The 20,577-nt window shown below is 39.4% G+C and overlaps 1 protein-coding gene across 2 annotated transcripts; it reads right to left on the bottom strand.

Annotated features, from left to right (window-relative positions):
• Positions 1-5,736: 5,736 nt before the first annotated feature.
• LOC123403416 (ethylene-responsive transcription factor 1-like) lies at positions 5,737-8,217 on the bottom strand. Of its 2 annotated transcripts, XM_045097350.1 has the most exons (3): positions 7,711-8,217; positions 5,999-6,706; positions 5,737-5,922 (listed from the first exon to the last, which is right to left on the bottom strand). In XM_045097350.1, exons 1-2 carry the CDS (start codon positions 8,003-8,005, stop codon positions 6,030-6,032), a joined length of 972 nt encoding a protein of 323 aa, XP_044953285.1. In that variant the 5' UTR covers positions 8,006-8,217; the 3' UTR covers positions 5,737-5,922; positions 5,999-6,029. The 2 variants fall into 2 exon arrangements, with proteins under 2 accessions (XP_044953285.1, XP_044953284.1); XM_045097349.1 differs by having other exon boundaries at positions 5,737-6,706.
• Positions 8,218-20,577: the final 12,360 nt, after the last annotated feature.

Below are 20,577 nucleotides of genomic sequence, written 5' to 3'. Positions count from 1 at the left end.
ATATCACGATTTGGCAAGGAGGTGGAATACTACAACGCATATGAGGCACATATTATATGTGTATCTAATGTGAATTTTGCAACGTATAGTTAAAATGTTGTAGAATTTGTGTTGGTTCATTAGGGGTATCCTTGTAGTGCCACAAGCTACATCAATATGACAATATGCACTCATCCTGAAGAAGAGAAGTGTCCGACTATGAACGAAAACAAACGATAAAATAACGACGTCCATCCTTGCTATCCCAGGCTGCCGGCTTGGAACCCATCCTAGATCGATGAAGAAGAAGAAGAAGAAACTCCAAATAGAAAAATCATCGCGCTCACGTCAAAGTAACTCTTTACATGTACTTGTAACTAGTGTTGTAGTAAACTAGTAATCTGTGAGCCACAGGGGACTTAGCAATCTCATTTCCAAAGGTATCAAGACTACAAAGCTTAATGGGGCGAGGTATGGTTAAGTGGTGAGGCTGCAGCAAGTGACTAAGCATTTATTTGAGGTGGCTAACTTACGAGTACAAGAAAGAAAGATGGGTATGATCTACGCATAGCGGACGTGAACTACTGATGATCAAATGAATGATCCTGAACACCTACTCACGTCAGACCTAACCCCACCGTGTCCTCGATCGGAGAAGGAGCTCACAAAAGAGACAGTCATGGTTACGCACTTAGTATGCAATTTTTTAATTAAGTTTACTTCAAGTTATATAGAACCGGATGTTAAACAAAGTTTCCACGTTGCCACATAACCGCGGGCACGGCTTTCCCAAAGATTTAACCCTACAGGGGTGCTCCAACTATCCCATCACAAACTACCACATGCTGCGGGGGAATAACCTCGACCAGGGAAACCCGTGATCTCCTCGGTTTCCTATTGGAAAACCTCAACATCGAGATAACACAAAGCATCCTCGGAATCCCTCGCACAAGACGCTCGAGAAAGGTAAAACAAGTCCAGCAAGGCCGCCCGGTGTGTCGACGATCACGATAGGAGCCGCGTATCTTGTTCTCAGGACACAACAGATAAGCTAGTGTACATGGCCTGATAGACATCACCTGAGTTGCCTCGGGTTGGCCCCGCACAGTGCTCTATTTTGGACCAGCACTCGCCCTCCCTGTATTATGTTGAATTAATCCTTGGGTTCATGACGCCCTATGTTTTTCAGTATTATCAGAATTCTTATGTTGGGCAAATATAGTACCAATGTTGGGCCGTGCCAGACGTGCTTTATCCAAAAACGAGAATATAGGGGGTCCCCATAACAACCCCAAGAATGGTAGGAGCGCTCATTTTTGGAACATAACACCGGTAGGCGAAACTAAGGCAGCAAAGGTGGAACAAAACACCAGGCTAGAAGGCCAAGCCTTCCACCTTCTACCAAGTATATAGGTGCATTAAATTAAATAGCACTTAATAAGGTGACACAACAAGGAACCCATGTTAACACATGAAAGCAACTGCACCTGCAAGTAGCAACTCTAACACATGGTTAACCAAGCGGTAATTAACGTAGCCAATCAATGATTTGCTAGGTTGTAGAAAGGTTGAAGGTTTTCATGGCAATGTTGGGAGGCTGATATTTAACAAGTGGTAGGCAGCGAGACATAACGGTAGAAATGAAACAATTAGCATGGCAATGATAGTAATGGTATCTAGGTAAATGATCATCTTGCCTGTGATCCCGCTTGGAAGAAGAACGACTCCGTGAAGGAGACGAACTAACTTAGTCGAACGGATCCTCACATTCCAACATGCTTGCGAAACTCTATCGAGACGAAGCAAACCAGAAACAAGAATCAACACACGATATTCCCCACGGCACATGCACGTCATGATGCACAACACATATGATGCATGATCAATTTCAAATATGCTAGGCATGACATGGCAATTCACACAATCAAACACTACACATTAAATGAAGCTCAATATGCAACGAGTCGCATATTGATGAAGCTCCACATTTAACTATTTAGTTCAGTCCCGTTTATTCACACGACAATATTAAATGTTGTTAAACAAGGCATGGGGTGAAGAACAATTAAACTACCTATCTATGCATTTTAAATGAGGCCGGAAACGACATATAGCATCTCCGAAATGACCCCACACGCTAACTTTGTAATCTGTAAAGATTTGTCCTAACCGCATTTTATGCTTGTTAAACTGCAAAACGAAGTGATACGCGTGATTCTACTCATGTACTAGTCCATTTACATATATGGCACATCTCCAACTGAGCTACGGATCACTAGCTACAAAATAAACCGTTTCTTTCACGTCGACACGCAAATCGATGCAAACAACACGTCCAACATTTTTAAATATGCATAACAGTTGAAAAATATTAATCTACGCAATATTCTACACGTTCTACTTATATAACTTGTCGCGGCCCGACGCAGGGTTTAAAAACTATGGGTGTTTTAAAAAATATGTGATTTCCAGAAAACAAATTAAACCGAAGATCCCTAAAAGAATACTAAACGTGTCGAATCTTCTACTGTTGGGTACAGTACCCCAGGCGGTGTGTAACTAAAGCGTGCACAGGGCGAGAGTTAGATGCTACCGGGTGGTCACCATGGGCCTCACGCCATTTGTGAAGGGCGAACCGAGCCGGTTTTCAAAATTGCTCTTAAACCGTGAACATTTTGATAAAAATTTAACCTAGACTGTTACTAGGGTGTCCATAGATTTCAAACGCTATATCGTAACCCTTATTTGGACACTTTTTCCGTTCAACCGGACATCCTAGGAATTTTAAGTGCTCCTTGTGGGATGAGTCATCCACGGATCAGAATAGTTATTCTCATCCGAGGATCATAATAGTGTTTATGTGTGTGTCTATTTGGGGCACCTAGGTGCTTGGGCACCTTGCCTATCTGTCATTGGATCGTGTTTAATGGTTGATTTGGAAACAAATATAAATGTCTCAATTACTAGTTAATTTGGCAGGTTTTAATTTGTTGACCATCGCATGCATGCATGACACATTATAGAAAGGTATGAGATTAATTAACATTTATTACTTACTTATGTAATATTTATTGATTCCTGAAATAAATAATTGGGTATATGCATATCCGCGTATGTATATTATTTAAAATATCCATGTGCGTACATAATTGGGCATATTTATATAACTACGTACGTAAATAATTTCATTAGTAGGTATACACATACCCATGGTTGTACTTTATTTTATAAGTAGATATATTCATATCCATGGATGCACATAATTTGATCACGTGATAAAACTTAGAATAAATGATTGCGTATATAAATATCCATTTATGTACATCATTTTGTTAGTAGGTATATACATATCCGCTTATGTACATTAATTTTTGATGGGTATATACATACCCCCTATATACATACCTATGCATATACGTATTTTTATTAGTAGGTATGTATATATCCGCGTATGTACAAACCTATGCATACCCCTATATACATACCTATGGATATACATATTTTACATGTATTCATCTATGCGTAGAAGGTTCATTGACCTACGAGTCACATTGTGCGTACATGCATGTATACCTTGATATGAAAAAATGCATGTAAACATGCATATCCCTTTTCTTTTATTTTCTTATTCTCTCTCTCAACTAATGTGTGTTTTAATTCTTTTCAAATCAGTAAATGCCAATGGATTGATATGCAAGCTATTAAATGCTAGGTGCACCTGCACCTAGGTGCCCCAAGCTAGGAAATGGCCCCATACTCATGGGTGTACGTACTCTCATGTTTAATATACCACATAATTAAACCGACTATACCTCTTTATTATTTTTAATATTCTTAATTATTGAATAGTAGATACCCCAAAGTGAGTTATGTGAAAAATATCATTTGAATATCTATATTTTATAGTACTTACATATATACTGCTTTTTTCTTTGTAAAAATGGTATATTGAAAAAACTGATAATTCTATTGATATTTTTTCACACTTTTTAAATTAAGGTATTTCAAAATAATTAATAAGGTATGTAAAAAATAAGAAAGGGGTATAACACACTAGTATGTGAGATATATTGAACGTGGGAGTACATACATCTAGGAGTATATAAAAGGAGTCATATATATATAGAGATAACAAGTTTTATCTATCACTGATGGTAGTTACCGCCACTTGCGTTTTGTTTGTTGTATGTAGTATCTATCAAACCATAGAGTATGTACATGTAGTATGGAATATATAATCATGTTTAGGTAGTATATAAACTATTTTTGCAACTTTGTATTATATTTTGTGTATGCTCTTTTTACGTACAAATATATACGTATTTTAGAAATATAATAAAAACTGTGGATCAACTTGTAATATTTTTTCATGTAACTCAATTTCAAAAAATCTTATATATATAGCATATGAACATAATTAAAATAATCAATTAGTGTATATGGTACCGCCTGATAGTATATGGAACATGTGCGGTAACTACTCCTCGGTGGTAAAATGTATTTTTCATATTTGGGGCACCTAGATGCCCATGCTCCTTTTCTTTCCACCATCTAATTGCATTTAGATGTCTGTTATTACAACGGGTATGTGTATTAATCCATTAATCACTAATTGGATACCATAAATAAGATCCATGCCCATCATGCATGGAAAAAATTCTGTAGAAGAAAAAATGAAAGAGAATAACATGCATGGCAACGTAGCATATTTGAGACATTAATAGAAATAGGAGAGTGAGAAATCAAAAATAAATGCTTCATGATTTGTATACATTCCTCTTCTTAGGTATATGGAGGTATTTAAACAAATGGTACTAATGTGTTGAAGGAGGTATATGGCGCTGTTATGTGGGATGCATGTTTTTTAATATTATCTAATTTATACAAATGATATTAATATGTTGAAGGAGAATAATTCGTAGTTGCATCATGGCTGAAACATTTTCTTACTTTTATTGTCAGATTCTAAAACTTATCATATCAAATGCAATGCGTTCTTTTTTCGCTCTAAAAGTCTATTGTACAAAAATGCAATGTGTTCTTCTGCCACTTTATTAAATCTTGTGGGTATGCCATATCCAATGCAGTTTACATTATAAAAGTAAATAAGTGTTACATACCCATAAACCATATTCCAGAAAATATATACCCATGATATGTGACATACCTAGCAATAATATACCGCAAAAAATGAGTTGTTGCCATATTTAAAATATATAAAGATTGATATGTAAATCATTTAATGAAGTTTGAAGTTATCATATACGCATGTATAATGGCATGTGTACGTATAATGGAAATACGTTCCATACTCACAAATATTTCTTGGGTATATCCGTTTTGGATATGTGATTTTTGAGTATGTCACACTTTAACTATCATCTTGGTGTATATCATTTTTGGGAGAAATATAACATTGGTATAACATTTCTCTTTAACCTACCTTAGGTATATCATTTTTGGGATGTATATTTCTTTGGTATAACATTTCCGTACATTGGGTATATCAAGCATGTCGTCTCTATTAAATTATATATTTTTATTTTGAAAAGAATTAAATGACGATAATGCATGGATGGAAAGTTCTGAATGCATATATTGTTTGGAAACAAATGGATGCATGCTAGTATCACATATGGAAAATCTTGCATGCAAAACTTAATGGGTTTGAATCCATGATGCATTAATAAAGAACCAGCTAGGTGCCTAGGCACCGAGGTGCTATGTTGTTCACATTCACAAATGGTAACGACGACATAAAAGTTCACAAAACATAAGGACAATTGTTCAGCATAAATGCCTTCCACAGAGACAATCAACTAGGGAAAGGTTCTATTACACAAGAGACACGGGATGCAACTATATTTTGCATATAAGCTTGGACATGAGCACACTAGCCGAAGGTGACAATAGGGCGCTTCCCGATCTCCCGTAGTTTTATTCCTGAAACAACAGCATAAGCAAAGTAATGAAAAGACTATAAACCTCAGACTGAACATGAAATTTTGCAAATGCTTACTCTTTGTCCCTGTATACAGGGTTTGAATCCCTCAGAAAAATTCACCACCTATGGGCATGTCATCGAAGCTCCAAAGGTCCATGTTCACAATGGTATCCTGGGGTACGTCAAAATTCAGAAGGCTACCAATCAGCTTATCAACGCTGTCATCCAGAAGATATCTCATCCAAGGTTGAAAATTCACAGCATTATTCTCCATAACATGAGGAACCATAGAGTCGTAGGTATTGTTCTTGACGAGCGCAGATTCTGCTCCTTCAGCAATGGTAGAAGTGGGAGCAATGGATGATATATCTGGAGTTTTGGCGTCATACTCCCAGCCCAAGTCATAGGAGCCAAAAGAGTTGCTTCCCTGGTCAGAGTACATATCCATAATATGAACTTCAACAGGGGCAGCAGAGTTCATTGCGGGAACAAGTGGTTGGTTTGATGCAAAGTCAGCTGATCTTGTTGGTTTCTCTGTAAAGTTAACCTTGGCCTTCTTTCCATGTATCCTGCATGCTTCAACATCATAACATCTTGCAGCTTCTTCAGCACTATTGAAAGTACCGAGCCAGACATGGACATCCTTGGTAGGATGTGTGATTTCAGCAGCCCACTTACCCAAGGGGCGTTGACGGATACCCTGGAATTGGTTTTTTCTCTTCCTTGTTTTTGGCATTTCTGAAGGACCATCAAAATCAGCAGTAGGCATGGTGCTTAAGTCATCTGCAATGGAAGATGAATGGCAATGCTAAGAGGGACCAACACAGACAAATTTCTCTCACATATAGTAAATAATTTGTCATAAATTTCTATGTAAAATATAATGATTGTAATGAACACTAAACCATGATGTGTCAAGTTCGAGCGAATGCATAAGTCACCAGAAAATAAATAAAATAAAATAAAGATCACAAGTTAATAAAAACAAATCCAAGGTTCTGATAAACATATATCATGTTATAGAACCTTGACATTATTCTGCAATTATTAATCTACAAATTGCATTATAGATGATGCGGAATCAAGGATATGTTTTTTAAGTCGGATTCAATTTTTAGAATAACCATTTAGACTGATAAATTAACCAACCTAGAACAATCCTCACGCACACTTACAACCATGTGAGGAAACAATTCAAGAGAGGCCCCGATCTTTGCGGAAATAGCCAACCAACCAAACACAATAGAGAATGGAAAAATCCTAACCATTCACAAAGACCACTCCATGAAAGCACATACAATCCAAAATCTCTAAGCAAACAGGAGTAACCCGGCCCAAACATAGCCTTCCAAACAGCAACCCCTGCACAATTTCTCATCCTGCCCAATCGAACGACCAAGCCATTTTCGACCACTCACACAATCTCCTATCTTCTACTACCTCCATCATGGTTGACTAGTCCTTGTTGTATTTTTGGGTCATATTTTTTACCACGACTAAATAATAAAATATAAGTTAAACGTAGCGAAAATAACATTAAAATTACACTACAAAAAGAATCCAACAATATAACTTTTCATGACATGCATTAACATTTTACTAGTTAATTATGTGGTCATACTTTGACCTAAAATACGATGGAGACTACTAAACCAAGACGGGGTTAATACAACAGTTAACCGCCAAAGGTAATGATACCTAGATTAAAAACTAGTCCATGCTACCCGGGCCGATACCTTGGAAGAGGGATCTATTAAAAACTAGTGCAAGCTACCCAGGGCCAATACCTTGGGAGAGGGATTCGTCGGTGCCATCCTTCTGAGCCACCCCACCACGCACCAACTCCAGGTTAGAGTCCCCAAAGTCAGCCTCGAAGTCCTCCTCGTCATTATCCATCCCGAGTCCCTTGCGCCGGCCATGTCCAGTGAAGCATCGGTCCCTGCGGCTACCCCGCACGGGCTTCTTCTTCTCAGGCAACACCGTCACCTCCATCACGTTCCGCGTTATCGCAGAAATCTTGCCGTTCGCAAGGGGCACTCTACCGCACATGATAGCCGCCGGTACGTACCTCGCCGAAGTCATTGTCGGGGGGAGAGGCCTCGCTGGAATTGGTAAATGGGCGAAGGTTTTAAGTAAGCAGGACAGAAGGTGTGGGTTGGCAAATGGGTGTGAGGCCACTCCTTATATACACGGTGGTCGTGTGACGATGTGAGAGGGCACGTGATGGGGCCCACGCACCAGCGAAGGGCCCCGCTGTTGGAGGAAGCACGAGGCAGGTTCCGAAAGCAAGCATTTCTACTCAAGGGAATCTTATGCTCTTGTCCCTCAGGGGAAGTGTTATTTCTTGTATTTCCCCTTGAGAATTAATGGATGGATGTATGTTTGACTTGCTTTCTGTGAAGGCATAGCCAACATTTATTGCTCAAGATTGTTGTACTACACACATGTAGTACGAGTCTACTACTACTGTCATACACTCTTTGATCGGGTTTATTGGATAGGTTCATCCAACTTAACGTTTAAGCAAAAAATCTTCTCATAAATGATTTTGTGAAATGCTAAGATCTTTGCAAATCACTCACACCTAGTTAGGACAATTATTAGCTCAAGATTATACTACACAACTTTAGTATGACTATACTACTACGGTTGTACTTCTTGGTTCAACAGTATTGGACAGGTTCATCCAACCAAATGTTTAACCAATATCTTCTCATAAATTATTGTATGTGGTTTTAAGATCTTTGCAAATAACTCATAGCTAGTTACTTCATTTTTTTAGTTAAAGACTGTACTATGCAATGTAGTATAATTGTACTACTACCGCTGTACACTCTAAGTTCGAGTTTATTGGACGGTTTCATCCTACCAAATTTTTAACCAAAAATCTTTTCATAAATGATTGTATGTAGTGCTAGGATCTTTTCAAATCACTCATATCTAGTTATATCATTAATTATCTCAAGATTATACTGCACGCATGTAGTATGACTACTCTTGGTGTAGTCTCTTCGCCGGGTTTATTGGACGGGCTCATCCAACCGATCATTTATGAAAAATTCTCTCATAAATGATTATTTGTAATGCTAAGATCTTTACAAATCACTCATAGCTAATTATAACATTTATTAGCTCAAGATTGTACTACACACCTATAGTCTGACTGTACTACTACTCTCGTATACTCTATCTGTACGGGTTTATTGAACGGGTTCATCCAACCAAATATTTAACCAAAAATCTTCCCATAAATGATTGTGCATAATGTTAAAATCTTTGCAAATCACTCATAGCTAGTTTATGCCATTTATTAGATCAAGATTGTACTGCACACGTGTACGTATGACTATATTGTTGTCGTAAGACGGGTTCATCCAATCGAAAGTTTGATAAATAAATCTTCTCATAAATGATTGTATGTAACTCTAGGATTGTTGTAAAGTCACTCGTAGATATTTACTCCGTTGTTCCCAAATAAAAATACAACTACTCCATTGAGTACCTAGCATGTACTTTATATGCAATCCTTAACATTATTATACAATAATTATATGAATTATAAGTTAGCATTCTAACTTTCTCATCACACTCTTGATCTAACCATGTATATGGAGATCTAACATCTATTTAAAAAAGAAACATGACATGGACCTTGTATCTTACTTAATATTCAGACAATATCCCCTTATAAATGACTATGCAACTCTTATGATCCTTGTAAATCATACATATCTACTTTCCCCAATTGACATACTATCAAGTATGTGCAATCATTAGCATTATTATACAGTTAGTTTATGAATTGAGATGAACTATAAAAAAATTATAATTTTTTCATGATCTAACCATGTGTCTCTTACTTACACCGAGAAGAAGTAACATGGCAACGTACGATCGTAAATTGCATGAAACAAGGCAAATAAGAGCGTAAACCCCGTGAAAATAGAAAACTTCTCTTGCGGGGAAGCTTATATGGTATGGTGCTTCCTATAGCGCCAAGGGAGGGGCTATGTTCACACTAGGCGATGAGCCTATTGTGGTTCACTACAATATGCTATGTATTGTGCATGGACGCCATGCCCAAACGTGGCCAGGAGGTTGGGTCCCACCTCCGCCTCGGGTTGTGATCTAAGAATATATTGAAAGCTTTAACAACATAAGAAAATATTTAACATCGTCAAAATATTAACCATAGGTAGTTTCAAACTTTTGTTTCCTACCTAAAAATGTGAAAATGTGATTCTACACTATCTTCTACAAGACAAGGAATAAAGGTAATTCTAATACATGGATTAAAACCAGTTTCAGCGATTTGGGACAATACCTTTAGAGAGGGACATCTTGACGGCGGCGAATGGATTGATCTCGACGACCTCGTGTCATCATCATCCTCAGCCATCCTACCACGGTTGAGATCCAAGTCGGAGTCCCTGATGTCGACCTCGAACTCCTCAACGTCCATGTCATCGTCCTCCAATCCGAGCCCAATCCCAAATTCATCGAGCCCCGTGAAGCGTTGGTTGCCATCGTCGCCGCATCTCAGAGCTTCCTGTTCTTGGGACATATCATTGTCTGGATTACCCTTCCTGTCACCATGGGCCTCTTGAGGTTCCCCAAGATCGTTTCACCGCACATGGCCGCTAGTGCCTCGTCGTAGTCTTTGGGGGTAGTAGCATCGCCTGAGTTCGTAAATGGGTGGAGTTTTAAATGAAGCAGTGGAGCAGGTCTGTAGGTTGGTAGGTTGGAGACGTAGATAATCCCTTATATACACGATGGTCACGTGATGGCAGCCCCCTAGGCAAGGGGGCACGTGGTAGGGCACATGCATGAGTGAGGGGTCACGCGGCGTGCGAAAGGCAAGAGGTAGGTTCCAGAAGCGAGTGTTTCCATTTAAAGGTAATCTTGCGCATTCAACCCTTGAAAGATGTGGTATTTCTAGTATTTCCCCTCGGAAATGAATGGACGGACTATTGAATTTGTATATTTGGTACCAAGCCAATTTTTCTCAAGATTGTACAACACCTATCATCTGATAAATAGGTTGTAGGACACTCTTGTACTACAATACTATACTCATTACTCACTAGCACCATCCAACCAAGACACTCAACAAAGATCTCTAACTCACCATTGAAAATCACTCATGGCCACTACTCTATTGAGTTTTTTGGGAAACACTACTGCATTGAGTTAGTAGCATGGATGCACAATCATTAGCATTCACATTATACACAATACTTATATGAATAGGTTTGCCTAGGGCTCATATAGATGTGAAATAATTATGTTACATCAAAAGTGACATCATTTGTTTGTTCGGTTGAGCCTTTAGTGGGTTTGATTTTTTTAGTGGGTTACTGCTTCATTAGGAACTTTGAGGTTTTACTTTTCTTACTTTTACTTGTTGGATTATGTTGTATATGTAAGTGAAGAAAATGAAACCATAAAAAAAACTTGGTTGGCAACACAAAAACTGAAAATGAAAAAATGCACACAAAGGTATCGATTTTGTGGATATGCAACTCGCAGACAACCCCCTAGTTGTAGTCGTGAGGTGGGCAAGTTGTTGTTGTTTTGCACTGCTTGCAGTTGAATGTCTAGTGGTGGACATGCAGCTAGCTAACAACATCCTCCTTGCCAAGTTGCAAACGGATCATGGGTCATGTAGTTTGCAATCGGGTTGCAACACTTGCACTTACATATCTAGTGGTGGACACGCAACCGGGTGAAAACCCTACCTCCCTCCCCCATTTGTAGTTATAGTCGGGTACAACGTTTGAACTTGCAAGTCTAGTGGTAGACATCCAACTGGCTGCCAACCCCTCAACCAACCCAGTTTCAGTTGCAAATGGGTCATGCAGTTGTACCTAGGTAGCAACCTTTGCATTTGTATGTGTAGTGGTGGAAATGCAACATGGGAAACAACACCCCTACGATCCAGTTGTAATCAGCTTGCAACACTTGCGGATGCAAGTCTAGTCATGGACATGCAACTAACCAAGTACCCACCTCCTACCCAGTTGCAGTCACAATGAACGGCATGTCGTTGTTGTAGGATTGTAACACCTATAGTTTACATAATTCAAATGTATTTTCTTCTGTTTTTATGTGGTGTGAGAAAAAAATGAAACTAAAAGAAAAGAGATGACCGAAGTGGAAATAAGAATGTTGAAAAACATGATGCGTCTTTCTCCCTTTCATCTATGTCAAACACACTCACCCCCACCAGCTTAAAAAGGAAAAGGGAAATTATAACCCACATATCATCGAACCTACTAGAGGTAATGCAAGCCCAGCCCACACAAGTGTGCACATGCTAAAAAATAGACAATGTCCTAAAAGGCACGTGAAAAGAGAAGCAACACAAAAATGGGCCTAAAAGGCAAAAATGTTAGCACTCAAATCATATCATGAAGAGGTTAGATGTGCAATAACTAAATCTAAACTCGATGTGCTTGAGAAAATCCGTATATGAATTCAAAGTGAGCATTACAACGATCTTTTAATGTATTTGTGATATGACCAAGTACTAAAAACTAAGGGCATCTTTAGTAGATCCCATTTCATAACATTTGAAAGCATATTCCTTATCTCGTTTCCTTGTACTTTTTAAGGAATTAAACGGTTCTTCACCTCGCGGATCCCCTAAAGTTTAATCATTAAAAAACAAATTGCATGTTCTTCCAAACATATTCAAACTTATCACAACATACACTAGTAGAAAATGGGTCTTTCTGCTGGAGCACAAAAGACCATTAGCCCCGGTTCAAATTAAAACCGAGACCAATGCCAGGCATTGGTCCCGGTTCAGTTTGCGAGGGCATTGGTCCCCGTTCGGTTCATCTCATTAGTCCCGGTTTGGGGCAAAAACCGAGAATAAAGATCCAGCGATTGCCACATGGCATGCCGCGGAGCATTAGTCCCGGTTTGTGGCCAGAACCGGGACTAAATGGTAGGCTATTAGTCCCGGTTTTAGACAGAAAACGGGACTAAAGTGCTGCCTATAAATACCCTCGCCCCTGCCACCCTCTCCTCTTTGTTTTGGCTGTTGAGGTGTGCATTCCATGCTCTTGCCACCCTTCTAGTTCATGCACATGAGTTGTTCGATGAAATGCCCGAGCCACACTACTTAAGCTTTCTCCTCTCCAAGCTCGACCTCCAAACTCCATTTTCCTCAATATTTGTCTAGGTTTGGCCGTGCACCAACTACACAAGTGTTGTAAAAACTTATCCAGTTCATCGTTTCATCTCTCACTGCTAGTTTAGCTCATTTCAAATGTTGTAGAAGTAGAATGGTTTGTGGGTTTTAGTGTAGTAGTGTATGTGGGAGTTATTTTGTTTTAGATGCAAAATTTGAGCTTAAATTAACTTCTTAGAGTCTGCACATGTGTAGGGTGTCTTCCCGTGCCCGTCCTCACCGTTGTCGATCGCCCGCGCCGATCTCGTCGCGAGCACCACCGTGGTGAGCCTCTTGTTCTTGTCTTCTTTTTAAAAGAAAAAAAAATTCTTACTTGTATGATTTAGATAGATACTTGTATAAACTACTTACTTTCATTATTTTTTGTTATTATATAGTGCGACGGTTTTGGTATCCGCCTCCATCGGCCCTCGTCGTGTCTATGATTTGCATATGGTATATATTATCTTTTATAACTATTTTTTTATTTAGTGTTTATGACAATTATGACGACCAATGTGACATATATTTTTTAATCTAGGAGGTATGTGAACCGGAAATTCCAACCGGCATAGAAATTCTGGTCGAGAAGTTAAATTTGGTTGAAAAATAAAACAATTACTTGAAGAAAAAGTTGAAAATAATTGAGGAGAAGAATATGGAACTGGAGTTGCATGTTGCCGATGTCATCGATGATCGCAAGATGAAGATGGATGCGATGCGGTTGAAGATGGATGCAATGCATTGAAGATGGATGAAATGCGCTTGAAGATTAGGAATATTAGAAAATATATCATTGATAAAGAGGCTTGGTATCATTATGTTGTTGGATCAATTGTTACCTTAGTTGCGATTTTGATCGCATTTGCTGTTGCATTTAAATGTTCTACATAGTTGTATGTTGTTCTATGAGAGAACTTTATGTATTTATTTTTGCAATAATAGCATTTGATCACTACTGTGCTTTGGTTTTAATGTGATGATGAACTTGTATTAATTTGGTCATTTCCCTATTCATGATGTTCTGCAATGATTTTTTGATATACTTAATTTCATAATAATGATAAACCGCCAATGGATGTACAGTGACTAATGACCGAGTCACACTTAAGTTCACACAAAATGGTATCCTCGACCGAGGTTAGCAACCTAATCCTTTTCATATGTAATTGATACAAAAATATTGCATGTGTTAATGTACGGTGGTCATTTCACTATTCATGTATGATGCCAGATCGATGCACGGAAGCGATGGATGTACGACAAACGACGTGGTTCCAGATTTGTTGGAGGCCTGCATAAATTTATCGATGTGGATGAGGCAAACAATGTGGATAATTTTATGCCTTGTCCATGTGTTGGCTGTCGAAACGTGAAGGAGTACTCTAGCTCGAAAATCATTCATTACCACTTGCTTCAGAGAGGTTTCATGCCCAAATATTATTGTTGGACCATGCATGGAGAAAGATGGGTTAGGATGGAAGACAATGAAGAAGAAGATGATGATGACAAATATCCTATGTTCACTCAAGAATACAGTGATACTACAATGGAAGGCAATGAAGAAGAAGGAGGTGAAGAACAACCGACATCAGATGAGCTCGCTGATGGTCTTGGTCGGGTCATTTCTGATGCAAAGAGAGAATGCGATACGGAAAAGGAGAAGCTGAAATTGGAGGCCATGCTAAAGGATCATAAAAAATGTTGTACCCAAATTGCGAAGATGGCAGCACAAAGCTCGGTACCACACTAGAACTGTTGAAATGGAAGGAAGAAACTGGTTTATCTGACAAGGGATTTCAGAAGTTACTGAAAATATTGAAGCAAAAGCTTCCAAAGGATAACAAATTGCCCGAGACTACGTACGAAGAAAAGAAGGCTATCTGCCCTCTTGGATTAGATGTGCAGAAGATACATGCCTGCATTAATGACTGCATCCTGTACCGTGGTGAGAAGTACAAGAATATGGATAAATGCCCGGTATGCACTGCATGTCGGTACAAGATCAGACAGGATGACCCTGGTGATGTTGAGGGCGATGACGAGCCCCCCAGGAAGAAGGTTCCTGCTAAGGTTATGTGGTATGCTCCTATAATACCACGGTTGAAACTTCTGTCTAGAAACAATGAGCATGCCAAGTTGATGTGATGCCACAAAGACAGGCGTAAGAAAGACGGAAAAAAGTTGAGACACCTCGCAGATGGGTCGTAGTGGAGGAAAATCGAGAGGGAGTGGCCGGACTTTGCAGATGACCGAAGGAACTTATGGCTTGGTCTAAGTACAGACGGCATGAATCCTTTTGGGGAGCAGAGCTGCAGCCACAACACCTGGCCCGTGACTCTATGTATCTACAACCTTCCTCCTTGGTTGTGCATGAAGCGGAAGTTCATTATGATGCCAGTGCTCATCTAAGGACCGAAGCAACCCGGCAACGACATTGATGTGTACCTCAGGCCATTAGTTGATGAACTTTTGCATTTGTGGGCCAAACCATGTGTACGTGTGTGGGATGAGCACAAACAGTAGAAATTTGACCTACAAGCATTGTTGTTCGTAACCATCAATGATTGGCCTACTCTTAGTAACATTTCAGGAAAGTCAAACAAGGGATACAATGCATGCACGCACTGTTTAGATAAGACTAAAGGTACATATTTCGAAAAATCTAAGAACGTTGACTACCTAGGGTGTCGTCAATTTCTTCTGACTAATCATCTCGTAAGAAAGAAAGACAAGCATTTCAACGGTGAGGCAGATCACCGGAAGAAGCCTAACCTCCTTACTGGCGATTAGTTATTGGCTATGGTCAAGGATTTGGATCAAATAGTAATCTTTGGAAAGGGTCCTGGCGGTCAATCTGTTCCGAAAGACGACGTTACTGGACACGTGCCCACATGGAAAAAAGAAATCTTTATTTTGGGAGCTACCCTATGGGAAACACCTAGAGGTCCGGTCTTCAATCGACGTGATGCACGTGACGAAGAATCTTTGTGTGAACCTGCTAGGATTCCTGGGCGTGTATGGGAAGACAAAAGATACAACAGAAGCACGGGGTGAGAAGCAACGTATGAAAGACCCATACGAGAAGAACACTGATAAAGTGCGTCAATACTTAAGCAGCTACGGTCTTACCAAAGCGGATAAGGAAATCTTTATTGAATGCCTGAGCAATATGAAGGTCCGCGCTAGCTTCTCGTCTAATATAAAGGGGATAATAAATATGGCAGAGAAGAAATTCCAGAACCTGAAGTCTCATGATTGCCACCTGATTATGACACAGTTGCTTCCGGTTGCATTGAGGGGGCTTCTACCCAAAAATGTTCGATTACCCATTGTGAAGCTATGTGCATTCCTCAATGCAATATCTTAGAAAGTAATCGATCGAGAACGTCTGGAAAGGCTACAGAAGGATGTGGTCCAATGTCTTGTTAGTTTTGAGTTGGTGTTCCCCCGTCCTTCTTCAATATTATGACGCATCTCCTGGTTCACCTAGTCGACGAGATTTCCATTGTCGGTCCTTTATTTCTACACAATATGTTCCCCTTCGAGAGGTTCAAGGGAGTCTTAAAGAAATATGTTCATAACCGTGCTAGGCTAGAAGGAAGCATCTCCAAGGGCTAGGGAACAGAGGAGGTCATTGGGTTCTGTGTAGACTTTCTTCCTGACCCTAAGCCGATTGGTGTTCTTGAATCGAAGCATGAGGGGAGACTGAGTGGAAAAGGCACACTAGGAAAGAAAGTAGTGATATGTAGGGACGGGCATTCTTTCACTCAAGCACACTACACAGTTCTAAAAAGTTTCACCTTCGTGGCTTCGTATATCGAGGAGCACAAGAATTTTGTACGCTCCGAGTTCTCGGGGAAGGCTATCTCCTGGATTGAAGAAAAACACATGGATACTTTCGACAGTTGGTTGCGAGCACGTCTCATGAATGACAACACTGTTGGAGATCAACTCTACTTGTTGGCCGCTTCACCTTCTTCGATTGTATTACATTTCCAAGGGTACGAGATAAACGGGAATACATTTGACACAAACGCCCAAGATAAAAAGAGCACCAACCAAAACAGTGGTGTCCGCTATGATGCGACAGACGAGAATGGGAAAAAGAACACATACTATTGTTACATATAGGAGATATGGGAACTTGACTACGGACTTACTTTTAAGGTCCCTTTTTTCGGTGTAGTTGGGTGAACATGAATGGAGAAGGGGTAAAGGTAGACCAGTTGTACGGAATGACAACTGTTGATCTCAAGAATCTTGGTTAGAGAGATGAGCTATTCGTTCTAGCCAATGATGTGGCTCAGGTTTTCTACATGAAAGACCTGTCCTCCAGATAGAAAAAAAGAAAAAACAAGAAAATGAATACATCGGACGATGAGCCAAAGCGTCACATAGTTCTTTTAGGGAAAAGAAACATCATGGGGATCGAGGACAAGACAGACATGTCAGCAGATTATAATAAGTTTGATGAAATTCCGCCTTTCATATTGAGAATTGACCGAAGCATTCCGTTAAATAATGAAGATGCTCCATGGTTACGGCCAAAGCAATCATAGGCAAGCGATCGAAATATAAATCTATGTAATGTATCAAACTTTATGTGATGTGTACTAATGTATTAAACATTTATGTGATGTGTACTAATGTATTAAACTTTATGTGATGTGTACTAATGATACTTCGAAAGAAATTGTTGAAAATTTGTGATGTGCCTTTGAATGGTGCATTTTGAACACACAAAAAGTATAGAGTTCAAATAAGTTCAAAAAAATTAAATCCCTTTGTAACAGATGAGTTCTCGTTCGAAACACTAATACTTCGAAAGAGATTGTCCGTTTTATACACGAAGTGCATCCAATCTTTATCGTAACCCTCTCAACTTTTTAGCACATGCTATGTGGGTGAAATGATGATACCATGCCAACTCAACATTTTTAGAGTTCATTTGCAGTGCTTTTTCAATTGCATGGTCAATTTGCTCAAAAAGAAATAAGTAAATGCACAAAAAATACCAAAAGATGTCAGAAATTTTTGAAAATCTGTGATGTGCCTTTGAATGGTGCATTTTGACCACACAAAAAGTATGGAGTTCAAATAAGTTAAAAAAATAAAATCCCTTTGTAACAGATGAGTTCTCGTTCGAAACCCTGATACTTCGAAGGAGTTTGTCCGTTTTGTACACGAAGTGCATCCAGTTTTTGTCGTAACCCTCTCAACTTTTTAGCACATGCTATGTGGGTGAAATGATGATACCATGCCAACTTTCAACATTTTCAGAGTTCATTTGTAGTGCTTTCAATTTCAGGGTCAATTAGCTCAAAAACAAATAAGTAAATGGACGAAAATACCAAATGAAGTCAGAAATTGTTGAAAATTTGCAATGTGCCTTTGAATGGTGCATTTGGAACACACAAAAATTATGGAGTTCAAATAAGCTCAAAAAAATGAAATCCCTTTGTAACACATGAGTTCTCGTTCGAAACCCTCATACTTCGAAAGAGATTGTCCGTTTTGTACACGAAGTGCATCCAGTTTTTTTCGTAACCCTCTCAACTTTTTAACACATGCTATTTGGGTGAAATTATTATACCATGCCAACTTTCAACATTTTCAGAGTTTATTTGTAGTGCTTTTGAATTTAGGGTCAATTAGGTCAAAAACAAATAAGTAAATGCACGAAAAATATCAAATGAAGTCAGAAATTGTTGAAAATTTGTGATGTGCCTTTGAGTGGTGCATTTTGAACACACAAAAAGTATGGAGTTCAATTAAGTTCAAAAAAGTGAAATCCCTTTGTAACAGACGAGTTATCGTTCGAAACCTTCATACTTCAAAAGAGATTGTCCGTTTTGTACACGAAGTGCATCCAGTTTTTGTCGTAACCTTCTCAAATTTTTAGCACATGCTATATGGGTGAAATGATGATACCATGACAAATTTCAACATTTTTAGAGTTCATTTGTAGTGCTTTTCAATTTCAGGGTCAATTAGCTCAAAAACAAATAAGTAAATGCACGAAAAATATCAAATGAAGTCAGAAATTGTTGAAAATTTGTGATGTCAACTAAAAAGAATCAACTAAAACATTAACTAAAAAGAATTACCTCAAATTATCAAAGTGTTTTATTTATGAAAAAGAATCAAGTAAAACATTAACTAAAAAGAAACAAAAAATATCAACTCGAAAGAATCTTCATAAAGTTTTTATGTTAAAATCTTAAATAGAAAACTAAAATAAAAGAAAAAAAATCTTTAATAGCAAAGAATTAAAATGTAAACTGGGACTAAAAATTAAAAGAAATGCCGCCTATTGGGCCATCATGGCGTGCATACGACTAGAAACCCTACCCGACAGGTGGGCCAGGATGCACGCCCGCGGGCCCAATAGGCCCAACAAGCAACGAGAGGAGAGTTAGGCCAATAGGCCTGCAATAGAAAGAAGCTCAAATGAGTTGGCGCTCCTCGCTCGGCGAGATGGGACTAAAGATTGCCCTGGGCCGTGCCGGAGCCAGCCCAGGTCTTTAGTCCCGGGTCGGGGCTCGAACTGGGACTAAAGACCCCCTTTAGTCACGGGTGGAGCCACGACCCGGGACTAAAGGCCCGTGCTTCCCGCCTTTTGGGCTGTCGAAACATGGTCTTTAGTCCCGGGTCGTGGCTCCACCCGGGACTAAAGGGTGTATTTAGTCCGGGTTCGAGCCCCGAACTAGGACTAAAGATCCTACTATATATATAGCACCGACGAAAATCCAAATCCAAACGCCCTTTTCGTTCTCTTCTTCCTCTCGCTCGCCTGCAGCACCGGACGAACTGCGCGACGCTGCCAGGCTGCGCGCCATCGCCATAGCCGTCGCCCTGCCGTCCTCCTCGCCGGCGCCGGACCTCCTCGCGTGCCCTCCTCCCCGTTGTCGACGCCCTGCCGTCCTGCTCGCCAGCGCCGGACTTCCTCGCGTGCCCTCCTCCCCATCGCTAGTGCCACGCTCCTCCCCGCCTCTGCCATCCTCCTCGATCCAACATCCCCTGCCACCGGTGAGCCGATCTCCTCTCCTCTCGATCGTCGACATGCTTATGTGCTTAATTGTTTTGTATATAGATGCTTAGTGTTTTGTAGATTATTGCTTAATTTTTCTATTGTATATGCTTAAGTGTTATTTGTAGAATATTTGGTGAATTTAGGGTTAGGTAGGTTAGTGTTAAATAGGTTATTTGTGTTATTTGTAGGTGTGTTAATTAATAGGTTATTGTTAGTTTAGGGTTAAGTACGTAGGTTTCTTTTATGTTAAGTTAGTTTACGGCCTTTTAGTTTAGGTCACACTTAGTTTTTAAGCATATACAAATCATACTTAAGTGATATTTGTAGTGATTTAAGTGATATTTGTAAATTTTAGAATATTTCTAGATTGTAGATTGTACATGTTTAAGTGAATTTTGTTTTAGGTGTAGGTTATACTAGAGGAAACAACATTGTTAGTGT

This window comes from Hordeum vulgare, chromosome 6H (genome assembly GCF_904849725.1).
Source record: "Hordeum vulgare subsp. vulgare chromosome 6H, MorexV3_pseudomolecules_assembly, whole genome shotgun sequence".
Classification (NCBI taxonomy): Eukaryota; Viridiplantae; Streptophyta; class Magnoliopsida; order Poales; family Poaceae; genus Hordeum; species Hordeum vulgare.
This window is presented reverse-complemented; position numbering and strand designations above follow the sequence as displayed.